We start from the raw sequence: 14,229 nt of genomic DNA on the forward strand, positions 1-14,229 counted from the left end.
GACACCTATCATTAGTAAGAGAATATTTACATGCAACATTGTTATGTTAGATGTGATGTAGTTTTGTTCATAGAGAACAAAACGCTGATCAACGGGTTCAACCGGTGTCTGAATGAATGTCTGAATTAGTTTCTGAAATAATAGACAGAAGGGAGGATCTAAAACCGAGGCTCTATAAATGTGAGCCTGTTTCCACACTTACTTTTGTCTGAAGAAGCAAGCCAAGAAGCCGCCACTGTTAGAACTACAGCATCAAGATGTTCGCTCCAGAAGTTGTGCTTGAAGCTCTGAGGGTGACTCAACTGGTCTTGTATGGAGATGAAACCTGGTAACTATAGCAAATGTCATTTTTGTTAACATGTGTGCTGGGTTTTATTTCTGAAAGTGATACAGGGTTTTGTACAGTTTGCAGTTTAATTTATTGAAGAAGCCCAAGGGTGGTGGAATTATTATTATTATTATTATTATTATTATTATTATTATTATTATTATTATTATTATTATTATTATTATTATTATTATTATTATTATATCACCTTTTAGATTGTATTGTTATCATAAGGCTAATCTCAACTAAGAAAATCATTATATTTTATTATTTTAATTATTATCATCACCTTTCTAATATTGTATTTATTATGAGGTCTACCTCCAGCAAGAACATTATTATTATTAATATTACCGGCTCTATTTGTCTGTTTGTAAACAGGATTATGAAAAATAAATCTTACCTGGTTTTAATGGAACTTGATGGAAGGGTGTGGCATTGTACAAGGGAGAAACCCATTACATTTTGGAGCTGATCCAAATCATGTGGCTGAATCACTTATTAAGTTTCACTTTTTCTTCAGGGGGGGATTTGTGTTGCATTCACTTGGGGTCTGAATAATCGGAAAAGGAGTTGCAGACAGGGACAATTCTCATAATTCTCGTCTGAAACAGCCATCACCATATTGTTGAGTAGCCCCACAGTTGTGTTTCACCTAGCTGTATGCAATTTGGTAGGCTAATGTAACATGATGAGACGTACAAAAAATCCTCTTGGAGGTTTTCCCTAAACCAAACAGGAAGTTTGCCATTTTGTATTTTATGACGTATTTTGACCGTTTTTAGGAGCCGTACTTCAACGAACTCCTCCTAGATATTAAACTAGATAGACTTCAAATTAGTTCAGTATGATCTTGAGAACTTTGCAGTGGAAATTTATCAAAAGATCAAAAAGTTTTCAAACTCTGTATCGGTGGCGTGGCGGCAAAAAAACACCATTCGCCAGCAAACAGGAAGTTGTTCTAATCTTCTCCAAATTTCTCGTATGTCATGACTACCTGACCCTGAAGACATCTATATGACAATTTAGAATCATATTAATAGCGCCGTCTAGTGGCAACAGGAAGTGACAGTTTGTGTGCTCTTACATCGTCCGCCTCACATTCTAAACATATCCTGAGGACCTTGAAATGCTTCCTTGCAAAGATTGTAAGAATTTGTTGAATTGCGGCGTCATGGCGACGCGATCTGCGAATTTCGATCCTCCGACGTGAACGAATAAACTGATGAGACTCCAGGCCCGAAGACATCCACAGTCCAATTTTGGATCAAAGTCATAGCGCCTCCTTTTGGTAACAGGAAGTTACTGTCGCTGTTCTTTGGCTTGCCACAAATAGTAGGTAAATCAGATCCACATAAAATTTTGTCCACACAATTCATAATGCCGGCCAACGAAATGCCATTGCGACACATTCTTCGCCATGAAAAAGAAAGTGTTTTTGAGGGATTCAAAATGCTCAAAACATAAAAAAACTTGGCACTCGCATTAAAAGTCCAAAATGCAGTAAACAGATGTGGTTGCGGTGCCCCTACAAAATATAGATGAAGCAGCCCTGGCACTACTTTTCACCTCGATGTACAAAATTCGGTCAGCACATGTATCATATGTAGATCTTGTGTCTCTTGGGGCGATGCTCTTAACCGAACCAGAAGTCTGCCATTTTGAATTTTGTATACATTTTTGTCTATTTTTTGTACTTTAACGAACTGCTCCTCGGGAATAGATCTTGAATTATTGGCGTTTTATTCACAAAATTCTGGATTATTATTCCGTCATATTAAAGCCAATTTAACAAAGATTGTGGTTCAAACATCGTCAGTCCAGTTATAGAGTCTTGGTATTGTTTCCCCCTAAACCCCTGTTGAGTTTGTATTGGCCACATTTCTTGATTTAAAAATCTATATGCACTCCATAAAGCTTTTATCCTATAATCTCAATCACAATCTTTTACAGTCAGTTGGATTGTGCAGGAGGGAAGATCAATTTGAAAAAAGACATGAATGAAGATAAAAAAACTGGAAAGATTACCGTCCACCCAGAGGATACTGTCTGGTCCGAGGAATACTTGGACCCACAATTCAACTCCGATTTCTCCCACGTGAAAGACACCAAAACATACTACAGAGGTGGAGAGAAGTATAAACGCCCGTGTGGTTGGCAGCGTTTTGCCCTCAAGGTGAATATAATTTTATTTTTGTTTAACCAGCATCAACCTGCTACTTTTACACAGCACAGATTATAGATTATAACACAATCTGGCTGTAAGCCCCAGATCTGATTTTACATTAAAAAATATGCATAATGATAAAGGAAATTGCCTGAAAAGAGTAATTAATTGAATCATTCTGTGGTGAAAAATGCTTTGAGAACAGAAGTTATTTAGCGTTGTGTGTTGCTCATATAATTAATCAATACAATTGTATTTAACAATACCCCATTTTCTTAATCTGTTATAAAGTTATAATTCTTAAGACTTTCACTCTTTTACATTCATTTTGATACTATTAATGGTTGGTATTTCTTCATTCTAACATTACAACTTCATATAGAAGTTGACTGGTGAAGTTGTTCTCAAATTACCTCAAATTAACCCAAATTAACAGGAAACTAAATCACTTTTTGCAATGTTTGTTCTTATTGATAGAAGCTCCCTTAAAGGTGTGTAGGATTTGGCGGCATCTAGTGTTAATGCAATTAAATGTAAATAGATTTTGATGTGTGAACAAGGAGGAGTTAATTCATTTAAATGTTATTAGTCCCTTTGTGGACTTCCATTGACTTAACCTCTGACTTCGCTGCAGTGATGTCACAGTGTACTCCGGTACACTGTGACATCACTGTTAGGTGCGGTAATGTTTGTGAATGTTTTGTCTCAGGTCCTGGATAAGTTCGAGGACAATACCTGGCTGGGAAACACAAACCGTACCACAGAGTCGGTGGAGGGGGAGTGGCCTGTGTCCTACCACGGGACACAAGAGCAGTTTGTTAACGCCATCATCGAAGAAAACTTGAAGGTTTTTAAATATTCCTTATTATCAAACGTGAAGAAATATATATAAACGGAGAATATAGAGTGAGAGTAAGATCTGGAATGTTTGCTGATGAACTCACAACACAACACAAACTTACTGTATTCAATATATGCACGTATACATATAAACATATTTATACAGATATATACACACATACATACATGTATATATATATGCATACACATAAATATACATGTATATTTATATACACACATATATGTATAGATATACATATAGCATACATATTATGACATTAAAGCTTTTTGCTGAAGTTGGAGCAGACAGAAATCATAATGTGTTTAAATGAACTCTGCTACCACAAAGTAGTAAAACTGACATGTGCGTGGTCACACTGATGAGTTGATTCATAGTTAATAAATTCTAATTCATAGTCTTCTCCTGTTTTTTACAGGCAGGCACTAATAACGTTTATGGCCGGGGGGTTTATTCCACTCCAGACTTCGAAATAGCGAAGTGTTACGCCACAAAGTTCTCCTGCAAAGATAAAAACTACAAAGTGATTATGCAGAATCGTATCAACCCTGAGTACAGGGAGAAATACAACAACGATAAGTACTGGCTGGTTCCCATCGAGGAAGGAGAAAATGAGGAGGAGATCGTCCAAAAGGCCCTCCGTCCTTATGGACTTCTGTTGATTGAGGTCTGACGGATGATCGCTCTTTGGTTCCCTTTGTCTTATTTTGAAAAGCCAGAATGCATCGTCTTTGAGGCATAAACTATGTTTGTAGGTGCAAAATAATCTCTGATGTAGTCAAATGTAATGATGTCTCATTCGGACTCTCACCATTAAACTGTTGTTCAGTTTGATTTCTATATTTTTTTCTTTGCCTGATTTATGATTAAATGAATGATGAATGAACGTCTGCAGTCGTGACATTAACAACATTTATTCAGACATCAATAAGAGCAGCACGACGGAGACAAATAAAAAAAGTACAATCAGATGCAGAAAACCTTCAGCAACATTGGAATATTTTCATTGTTTAAAACATAAACTCTGCTTCAGTGAAGACTCCACTGATAAAAACTCTGTCGTTAACTTAACTGGATTATGATTATTAACAGTTTCTGAAGACAGAAGCCTGCTGAGTCCAGTTTACTGCAGAGACCGTCAGATCCAGGTCTTCATGAGGAACCTGGATCAGAAGGACAGGTTGATGAGCGGAGCGTTGTTCTCCCTCTTCTCCTCTGGACTCCACTTGATGAGCGGAGAGCTCAAGTCGATCAGCTGCTGAAGTAAATAAAAACAGGACGGGATTAACAGGTTTTATTTATATTTATATATATATATATATATATATATAAATGCGAGTTGTGGACAAAAATAAAAAATAAACTGATTGTCAAAAACACACAACTCTATATATTTACAGTTTAAATGTCACAGAGGAGAAAATAAACCATAAAATATCCACATAAAACAAGCTTGAATCTAAATATTTTGACTTTTTCTTTTCTTAAAAACAATTCTCAAACCTATGTAATCAGTTATAAAAATGGTTGCCAATTAATTTAATAGAGGGGAACTAATCGTTAGTAGATATAAACAGCTCATTCTAAGATAAGGGAAACACCTTTTCAGGTGTTACACACCAAAGAAAACAAACCTATAAATATTTTATTACATTTCTGCTCAAAGTTTTCCCTAATTGCTGCACACTGGCCCTTTAAATACTAGACTGTAGTACTCTGCATAAGACACATTTCCCCTCAAGAACAATACATTTGATCTATTTATCTAAGAGATTACACATTTAAAATCATTTGTTAGAATACTTTAATTTATGCATTATTTATCCCCTGAAACAAACAAACTCAATCATTGTTTATCTGTAAATGAACATGATTTTGAAAAGGATAAAGGATTCAGTTTGATGCGGGTTGGAAGAACAAAACTGTTTAAACATCATTAAAGTATTAAAAAAAGATCCAAATAAAAAGTTCAACATGTGAACTGTGTTTGTGGATTTTAATATGTGAACTCAGGCGTCTGTTACCTGAGATGTGGTGCAGGTCTTGCCGCTGGTCCGGATCAGGTCGGGGGTGTTGGTCAAGTCGATGAGAAGTTTCTCTTGAGGCTGCAGAGTCGGAGCTGGAAGATCCAACAGGAGAACCTGAAGAGGGAACAGAGAGAGAACGTCAGAGGGATGGAGATCTGCGAGGTTCTAGGATAACAATAAATGAAACTTTATTTAACTCAGTTGTTGCAGCAGTGAAACATAAAAATAGAGAAAGTTAAAGAAATATAAAGTTAAAGGAAACAAAAAAACAATCAAACTGTACAAGAGCAGAAACCAAAAAATGACAAAGTGAAGTGACAGTAGCTGATCACAACTCTGAACTTTTCAGTGAGAGTTTTTGAGAGGAGAATCCCGCTGGTTTTCACTGGTGGAAAGCTTTTAACTTTTTTAAACGCCTCTTCAGATAGGGCGCATTCTTCGGGCATGCACAAAGGCGTTTATGCTCAACGTGCTGTTTGTTTCATTTTCTTTGAAACGCCAGAGAACGACCAAACTAAATGTTCTGAGAAGAAGCAACTATTTGATTTGGCTGCAAAAATATTCACTCAAATGTTTCTAAAGCATTTAGAAACGTATTGACTGACTTTGTAAAATCCTCCGACATCTCTATATGGCTTTTATAAATGAACCATTTGTGACAGTCTGAGGACCTGGCTTCACTATGGGAGTTTAAACTAAGCTTTATTGTAATCAGTTCACTGAATAACAAGGTTAGTATCTAAAAACGTAGAAACAGGAGTGAAACTATATTCCAAACTAAAGACATTCAGGTAGAAGCTACAAAAAGACAGATCTGAACACAGAGAGACTTGTTCTTACACATTTAACACATCAGACTGAAGGTTCATCAGTCGCTCAAACAAACCAAAAGCCCAGAAGAGACAAAGCTCACTCTGTATGTCACTCATGCTTTATTTATTTTCTGTAAAAAACCTGTTGTTGTATAAATTCAAGTAATCAATTGAATGAAATACTTAAAGATTGAAGGATGTAAAAAGTTTCAGGCAGACTGTGTGTGTGTGTGTGTGTGTGTGTGTGTGTGTGTGTGTGTGTGTGTGTGTGTGTGTGTGTGTGTGTGTGTGTGTGTGTGTGTGTGTGTGTGTGTGACCTCTGACCTCCTGCGTCTTGCTTTTCTCCTCTGTAGTTTCCAGTTCGATCAGGTTCTTGCTGGGCTCTGATTCGCTCTGACTCGGCGCTCCGGGATCTGCTGCACTCTCTGATTGGTCAGGCTTTGGAGGGCTGGTGGGTGGGGCAGCAGGTGGCTCCTCCTCCTCCTCCGCCTCCTCTTCGAGACAGAAGGGCTGGATGGCGGGGGCATCAACAGGCTCCGCCTCCTGGGTGTCTGCGGGGGCGGGGCTACACAGAAACAACAACGCGGCGTTGAGTGAGAGCTCATGGTGATCTGCTGTTGTCGGACCAGCCTTCCTATTGGTCGACAGCGGTTTAGAGCATCTCACCTGCAGCTTCTCTCTTTCATGGCTGAGGTGGGGGCGGGGTCAAAGTCAAAGGTGGGCGGCGGTCTGGTTGGCGTGGCGACGGGGATGGAGGACATCCTGCGTCTCACTGGGGTGGGGAGGGCGGAGGGGCGCCTCGGCTTCACCTGCAGCGACCTGCAGCTTCCAGCAGAGGGCGTCAGGGGGCCAGCAGCCGGCTTCTGAGGAAGACTAGAGGAGATGAAGAGGTTTATTGATGACATCACTGATCCGTCAGAGAGGAGGCTAGAATTGAACCCAAACAAACCTCTTATCTCTGAAAACCACAGGCGGGAGGGAAAGCCTGCTTTCTTAAAATAATCGCCATGTAAGCATTTAAAATATATATCCTTATCGACAGATTGTCATATTTCTGACGGTCTTTGAACACATCATGTGTAACCAAAACAAAGCTTAAATTGGGATATTTCATCAGAAACATTTTATTCTAGCTAATATATATATATATATATATATATATATCATGGGGAGCCTTTTTTTCCCAACATTGGTAACACATGTGGACACTTTAAGAAATTTGTGTTTTTAAAATTTTAGGACTTATGCATGTGACTGTGTTATATTGCACAAAATACATTTCTGAGTTCTCTTTACTTCTGGTCATGATTGTGATGTTTCCATAGAGGAGCAGGTTTTATATATTGCAGTGAATTTCAAGGCCACAGACAGTAAAATGAGCCAAAAATGCCCCAAATCTGCTTGGAAGATAGAAAACTTATCACCTGGCTTTCATTGATTATGACGATCTGAGTGATCATGTGTTCAGCTCGCATAAATATATATTTTTTTACTATAATTGAAGCTCTTTTTTTACACTTATTGTTTCTCACCAAAACACCTTGGGCCAACTCTCTCGCATCCTAATCCTTATCTTTCATACATAACGCCGATGTAAGTTTTACAAAAAGAAGAGTCACCAAACCTTCTTAACCTCATAAACTTGCAGCAAATAGTTTGTTTTACGTGGATAAAAGACACCAGGTCATGAGGTTAGAGTCCTTCCATACTATGATTATTTCAACTCTCGTAAAGTGTCTTTTAGTACCCTCTTATTAAAACACTCAATTGGCTCATATTGATATCTGTTATGCTCCGTTTGTGGGAACTTCTCATTCAAATGTGTCAATATGAGAATTTCACACTGCTGAAAAAAATTCATCATCAGTAAATTCTCACATACTTTCATGCACACGAATGATGTAAATGTACAACTGTCTGTGTGATGTCATCTACCTGTCCACGCTGCGCACGGACGTCAGCCTCCTCGGCTTTGAGACTTCTGGAGCTGAAACACAAAGACAGACAGAGTGAGACAGAAAGACAGACAGACAGACAGAGAGAGACAGACAGACAGACAGACAGACAGACAGACAGACAGACAGACAGACAGACAGAGAGAGAGACAGACAGACAGACAGACAGACAGACAGAGTGAGACAGACAGACAGACAGACAGACAGACAGAGAGAGACAGACAGACAGACAGAACAGACTGAGGGTCTGAGCAGGTAAAATGGAATAAAAGTGTTTCAGCTAAAAGCATTTGTTCTTCTGCAGTGTGTACTTTAATGTTTTCATGTTTAAGAAGCACAACATACAAGAAGAAGAGGTCGCTTTAGATCTTCTCCTTGTCCGTCAAGAATTCCGATAATAGGAATACGCTAATAAATATAAATATAATAAAGTGTTTCACTGAAAATGTATTTTGAGATTTTGGAACTTTTTGTTCTTAAGAAAGACTATTTGTTTAGACACAAGATTAAGAAAGCAATGTTGCTTTTTTCCCCACAAAATAATAACAGTATCGATAAGGAACCAAACCGATAGAAAAGTATTAGTATTGATGAAATCCTAACAATAACTATCCCCAATTGCAACAAAGCAATGGGTATTGAAATGTATATAGGCCTAAGTATCTGCTGCAAAATGTGTCCAAACAACCCACCATCAACTCTTACTTAGCAGCTCTTGTGTTTAGGAATTAGCATAATTAATTTAAATATTGCAAAGACGCTGACTTGGACAATTATATCCAGCGATATCCACCAGAGTAGAGTTTGTTTGTGCTGATTTCAGAAGCAGAATTCATATTTTTGTGACTGAAGTTTGGTCTGATTTTCATTGGTTGAAACAATTACTGAATAACAGTTTTTCTACATAAACTTCAGGATGAAACAAACTGATCTAACTGATGTTTCTCACCGTCTCCTTGTCGGACTCCTCTGACTCCTCCGACTCCTCCGCTGGGTGTCGGTAGGACCAGGGCCTCTGGTTTGGATCTGGTCATCACCCCGCTCTGCAGCAGGGACGGGGCCGCGGTGGGGATGGAGACGGTCCTCTCCGAAACCCTCTTGGCCGGCGTCACCTGGAGGGGCGTGGCCTCTGCTCTCTTCAGCGGCGTGGACCTGGTGGCTTTGGCGCGCTCCACCTCAGACAGCTTCCTGGCCTGTGTGGACAGCGAGCGGCGGCCGGCGGTGGAGGACACTGGCTCTGCGGCGGCATAGACGGTGGAGCGGCGCGGCCCGCTGTGATTGGCCGGTCTGCTGATGATGTTGCTCGGGGCGGGGCCAGTGGAGATGCTCTGACTCCGGGTGATAGAGGAGTTCAGTTTACCTGAGAGGAGAAAACAATTAAAAAAAACACTCCAGAGTTAGTTTGTGATCAGATCCAGACCGCGTCCTTCAAAAGGGTCCTAAGTGAGTGAAAGTCTAATATTATCAGGTCTGGAAATTATTTAGGGATAATTGCAGATAAAGGATCAATGTGTGCACACGGGACGCTGACTATTAACATTTGATTAGCAGTTAGCGTACCTTTAGCAGGAGACACAGACAAAAGACTGGTGTTGGGTATAATTTAGCATTTAGCACCTAGCATAAGGAACACAAACACATTTTAGGTTTTTGGGTAAAAGCTAGCTTTTAGATGTTAGCGTAGCTTTAGCTGGGGATACAGAGAAATTGTAGGAGTTTGGGTACGAGTTAGCGTACCTGTAGCGGGGGAAAGAGAGAGGCTGGAGTTGAAGCTGGACACCGAGGACGAGGATGAGGAAGTGTTCCTCCCCTCCGTCATCCTCCTCCTCTGAAGGGGCGGAGCTTTCACACCTGACAGGTTCCTCAGAGGCCTCTGACAGAGAAGAAGATAATCAGTTTTTTTCCTGCACTGTAACAGGATGTTTAGAATAGGAAGCATCAATCCTGACTGTGGGAAACGCTGATATACATATTCAATACCATCAATTTAATGTAATGTGTTTGGCTGCAGGGTGTGGCTCTGTCCAACAGGTGGAGCTGTTTCACCAGATTTCAGAATCAGCTTTAATGGTAAAATTTAGTTTGTTTGTGCAGGAGCGGCTTTGAACAGGTGTGCTACCTTGGTGGGCGGAGCCAGCGTGCGCTTTCCCGGAAGGCTGGAGTTGAGGGAGGAGTCGCTGATGTCGGACGCCACGCTCGCCGAATCAGAGAGCAGATCCTCACACGACTCCGCTCTGCTGGACAGGCGAGAAGACGGGCTCCGCCTCCAGCCGCCCAACGGCTGAAACAGAAAAAGGACAGGTGATGTTAGAACAAAATCATGGATTCTCCACTGGTTGTCTGAAGACGCACATAATCCCCTGTCCACAAGGAGCCATTTACTAACATGATAAACTATTGCTTTTATAAAAAACTATTGATTCCCAGCAGGCCTTTTAGCCTGCTAATATAATTACACCTTTTCACTGCAGGAACAACCTGTAACATGTAGCCAATGTCTTTGGTTCTGCTTTTCTTTACGCTGTTCTCCGCCTGCTTTGAGGGGGAGTTTTTGGAACTAGATTTGGGCAACTAAATGAAAGTGTAATTACATTTCTTCATAATGTTCAGGGGAAAAGGAACCAGACACTACATCATCACATCTGTCCTCTAGGAGATTGTTAAGCACAGTGGAAACACAAGAAGAACCGTGTACCAAGGACTCAAAAGGTTCTGAGAAGAACCAAATGACAGGTTGTTGAGTTCCTGCAGTGAAGAAGATCTACAAGAGATCTGTCACCATCAAGACACAACTGAAGAGTAAAAAAACAAACATTTCTCATACTTTGCTCGGCGGTTGCAGTCTGGTTTTCTCCACTCTGCTCTTGCTGACAGAACAGGAAACGGTTACGGCAGCCGGTCTGCTCGGCAGCACTACGGCGACGCCGAGGGCAGCTTTCCCTCGCAGCCCCGTCCTGGGCAGAGGCTTGACCCCGGCGACGGGGCTGGAGGTGCTCTGTCTGGACGCGGGGCGGGCGGATGAGGCTGCGCTGAGGGCCGGCGGCCGGGTGGATGTAGCTGTAGTGGCAGGGCGGGTGGATGCTGTAGTGTTTGAAGGGCGGGTGGATGTTGGGGTGTTGGCGTGGCGGGTGGATGTTGCTATAGCAGCAGAACGGGTGGATGTTGGTGTGTTGGTGCTGCTTCCTCTCAGCAGGCGGCGCTGGACAGCAGGTGGCAGCTGCTTCATGGGACTGTCCTGCACGCAGAAGGTCTGCCGTTTGATGGGGCTGAGCGCACCGGCGGTCCGACCGAGCACGCCCAGTTTGGCCTCGGCGTCCTGGACGAACTCGTCCTTGTCCATCGTGGTCACATCGGCGGTCGTGGCGTCCTCCCCGCTCGGCTTGCTCAGTTCGGAGCACTGCAGCTGGTCGGCCAGTCTGTGGGCTTCCTGACACACAGCCTCCAGCTGATCTCCGCTCAGGGGACTCCAGCTCGCCCGAACGCCGCCGCCTCCTCCTCCTCCTACACCGGCGAGGGACGCCATGCTGACAGAGACGCAGCGCTCCTTGTGGCTGACGGGACCCACGAACACCTCGTCTTCATCTTCATCACCTTTGGAGCTGCAGAGCAAAGAAATCACAGCTGAGAGGAACGCAAGCAGTGATGATTCAAAAACAGAGAGCTAAAACAAAACAAGTTTTACTTTACATTTCAGTTCTAAAAAAAATCAAACAAAATATGACACTAAACATAACTGTAAATATTACTTGTTTATATATTTAGTTTTTTTTGTATTTTCCCTTCAGCGCTACTTGTATATACTATTTGAATTTCATTATTCTATTTCTAATTTAAAATAGTTGAATACGTGTTTATACATATTCTGTGTGTGTGATAGTCATGGAGGGGGCTACAACTGCATTTCATTGTGTATTCCTTTATTTTATCATGATAATAAAGCTGAACCTTAAATATCAAACTGAAACTGAAAGTCAGGGGACAATATAGGACTTTGAACTGAGCACCTTTGTTCTTGAAAAATGTTTACAGGAGCTGCCTGTTAATGTTGCTTAAACCTGATGAATTATAAACCCGAGCGTTTAATAATAAAAAGTACTGCTATGAGTATTGGCTGTGATGGAAAGTACTGTGCTTAAGTACACATTTGCGGTACTTGTACTTAGTATTAGTTGAGTATTGTCTTTTCATGCTCCTTCATACTTCACTACATTTCAGAGGTAAGAGTCCTTTTCATTGCACTACATGTATTTAACATTCAAAACATATGAAGAACTTATATTATATTATATTTTTATTCATATTTTACAATATATACACACACAGGTAGAGCTGAACAAACTTTATTTTGATGATCGTTTAAGTTTGATGCAAAAATATTGAATGATTCTAGCTTCTCAAATATGAACATTTAAAATAATGTTCATAGTTGTAATTTATTTATTGGTCGGCTTTTTGGACAAAAAAAATATTGTGAAAGTGTCTAAGGACAGAGGACAGAGGATGTGAGTGTCTAAGGACAGAGGGTCTAAGGACAGAGGATGTGAGGGTGTAAGGACAGAGGATGTGAGGGTCTAAGGACAGAGGATATGGGGTGGGTCTAAGGACAGAGGATGTGAGGGTGTAAGGACAGAGGATGTGAGGGTCTAAGGACAGAGGATGTGAGGGTGTAAGGACAGAGGATGTGAGGGTCTAAGGACAGGGGACAGAGGAGGTGAGGGTCTAAGGACAGAGGACAGAGGATGTGAGGGTCTAAGGACAGAGGATGTGAGGGTCTAAGGACAGAGGGTCTAAGGACAGAGGGTGTGAGTGTCTAAGGACAGAGGGTCTAAGGACAGAGGATGTGAGGGTGTAAGGACAGAGGATGTGAGGGTCTAAGGACAGAGGATGTGAGGGTCTAAGGACAGAGGATGTGAGGGTGTAAGGACAGAGGACAGAGGATGTGAGGGTCTAAGGACAGAGGATGTGAGGGTGTAAGGACAGAGGATGAGGGGTGAGGGTAAGGACAGAGGACAGAGGATGTGAGGGTGTAAGGACAGAGGACAGAGGATGTGAGGGTCTAAGGACAGAGGATGTGTCCTACCTGGCAGGTGACAGAGAAACATCAAAGTCGAACTTCTCGTCAGTCAACAGGAACAAATCTGAGACAAAAACAAGGATCATTAAAGATATGGACACACACACACACACACACACACACACACACACACACACACACACACACACACACACACACACACACACACACACACAATTAAAGATCAGAGACACACACACACACACACACACACAGATCAGAGACACACACACACACACACACACACATATATACACACACACATACACAATTAAAGATCACACACAGACACACACACACACACACACACACACAGACACACACACACACACACACAGATCAGACACACACACACACACACACACACACACACACACACACACACATCAGAGACACACACACACACACACACACACACACACACACACACACACACACACACACACACACACACACACACACACACACACACACACACACACACACACACACACACTCACCGCTCTCAGCTCGGTCGTCCATCCCGCTGTGGTCTCGTCTCTGTGGGGCAGACACAGCACATGCTAACACAAGCTAACAGATGCTAACACAAGCTAACAGATGCTAACACAAGCTAACACCTGCTAACACAAGCTAACACCTGCTAACTGTTACAGTAAACACGTGTATCTCTTCCTTTAATGAAGTATAAAACTACAAACCTCTAAAACTCACAGATCTTCTTCTTCTGTTGTTTTCTTTCCTGCTTCGCTTCAGACGGTGACGCGCAAACTATTCAAACCTGCTGCGCTGCTGGTCACATGACTGGGGCCCGCTCAGCCATTGGTCGGAAGCATGTGACGTAAGCGTACGCATAGTTGTGGGGATTGTAGTCTTTAGTGGTAAGAGCGGTTTCCGGGTTTTTCCTTTGGAAGGAATAAATATTCAATATATATATATTTTTTTTATTGCTTTTAAATACAAATTAAACGTTTGATTCCAATAAAATAATATTTCACATTAACAAG

At 41.5% G+C, this 14,229-nt stretch overlaps 1 protein-coding gene across 2 annotated transcripts; it reads right to left on the reverse strand.

The window, feature by feature from the left end:
* Window positions 1-4,254: 4,254 nt before the first annotated feature.
* Window positions 4,255-14,006, reverse strand: gtse1 (G-2 and S-phase expressed 1). 2 transcript variants are annotated; one of them, XM_054620122.1, is made up of 12 exons: window positions 13,924-14,006; window positions 13,723-13,762; window positions 13,229-13,286; window positions 10,973-11,747; window positions 10,268-10,429; window positions 9,886-10,021; window positions 9,098-9,508; window positions 8,129-8,180; window positions 6,860-7,066; window positions 6,518-6,758; window positions 5,379-5,495; window positions 4,255-4,609 (listed from the first exon to the last, which is right to left on the reverse strand). In XM_054620122.1, the coding sequence occupies exons 2-12, from the start codon at window positions 13,742-13,744 to the stop codon at window positions 4,523-4,525; spliced, it is 2,268 nt and encodes a 755-aa protein (XP_054476097.1). In that variant the 5' UTR covers window positions 13,745-13,762; window positions 13,924-14,006; the 3' UTR covers window positions 4,255-4,522. The 2 variants fall into 2 exon arrangements, with proteins under 2 accessions (XP_054476097.1, XP_054476096.1); XM_054620121.1 differs by having other exon boundaries at window positions 4,255-4,612.
* Window positions 14,007-14,229: the final 223 nt, after the last annotated feature.

The sequence above is a fragment of the Anoplopoma fimbria genome, chromosome 19 (assembly GCF_027596085.1).
Source record: "Anoplopoma fimbria isolate UVic2021 breed Golden Eagle Sablefish chromosome 19, Afim_UVic_2022, whole genome shotgun sequence".
NCBI lineage: Eukaryota > Metazoa > Chordata > Actinopteri > Perciformes > Anoplopomatidae > Anoplopoma > Anoplopoma fimbria.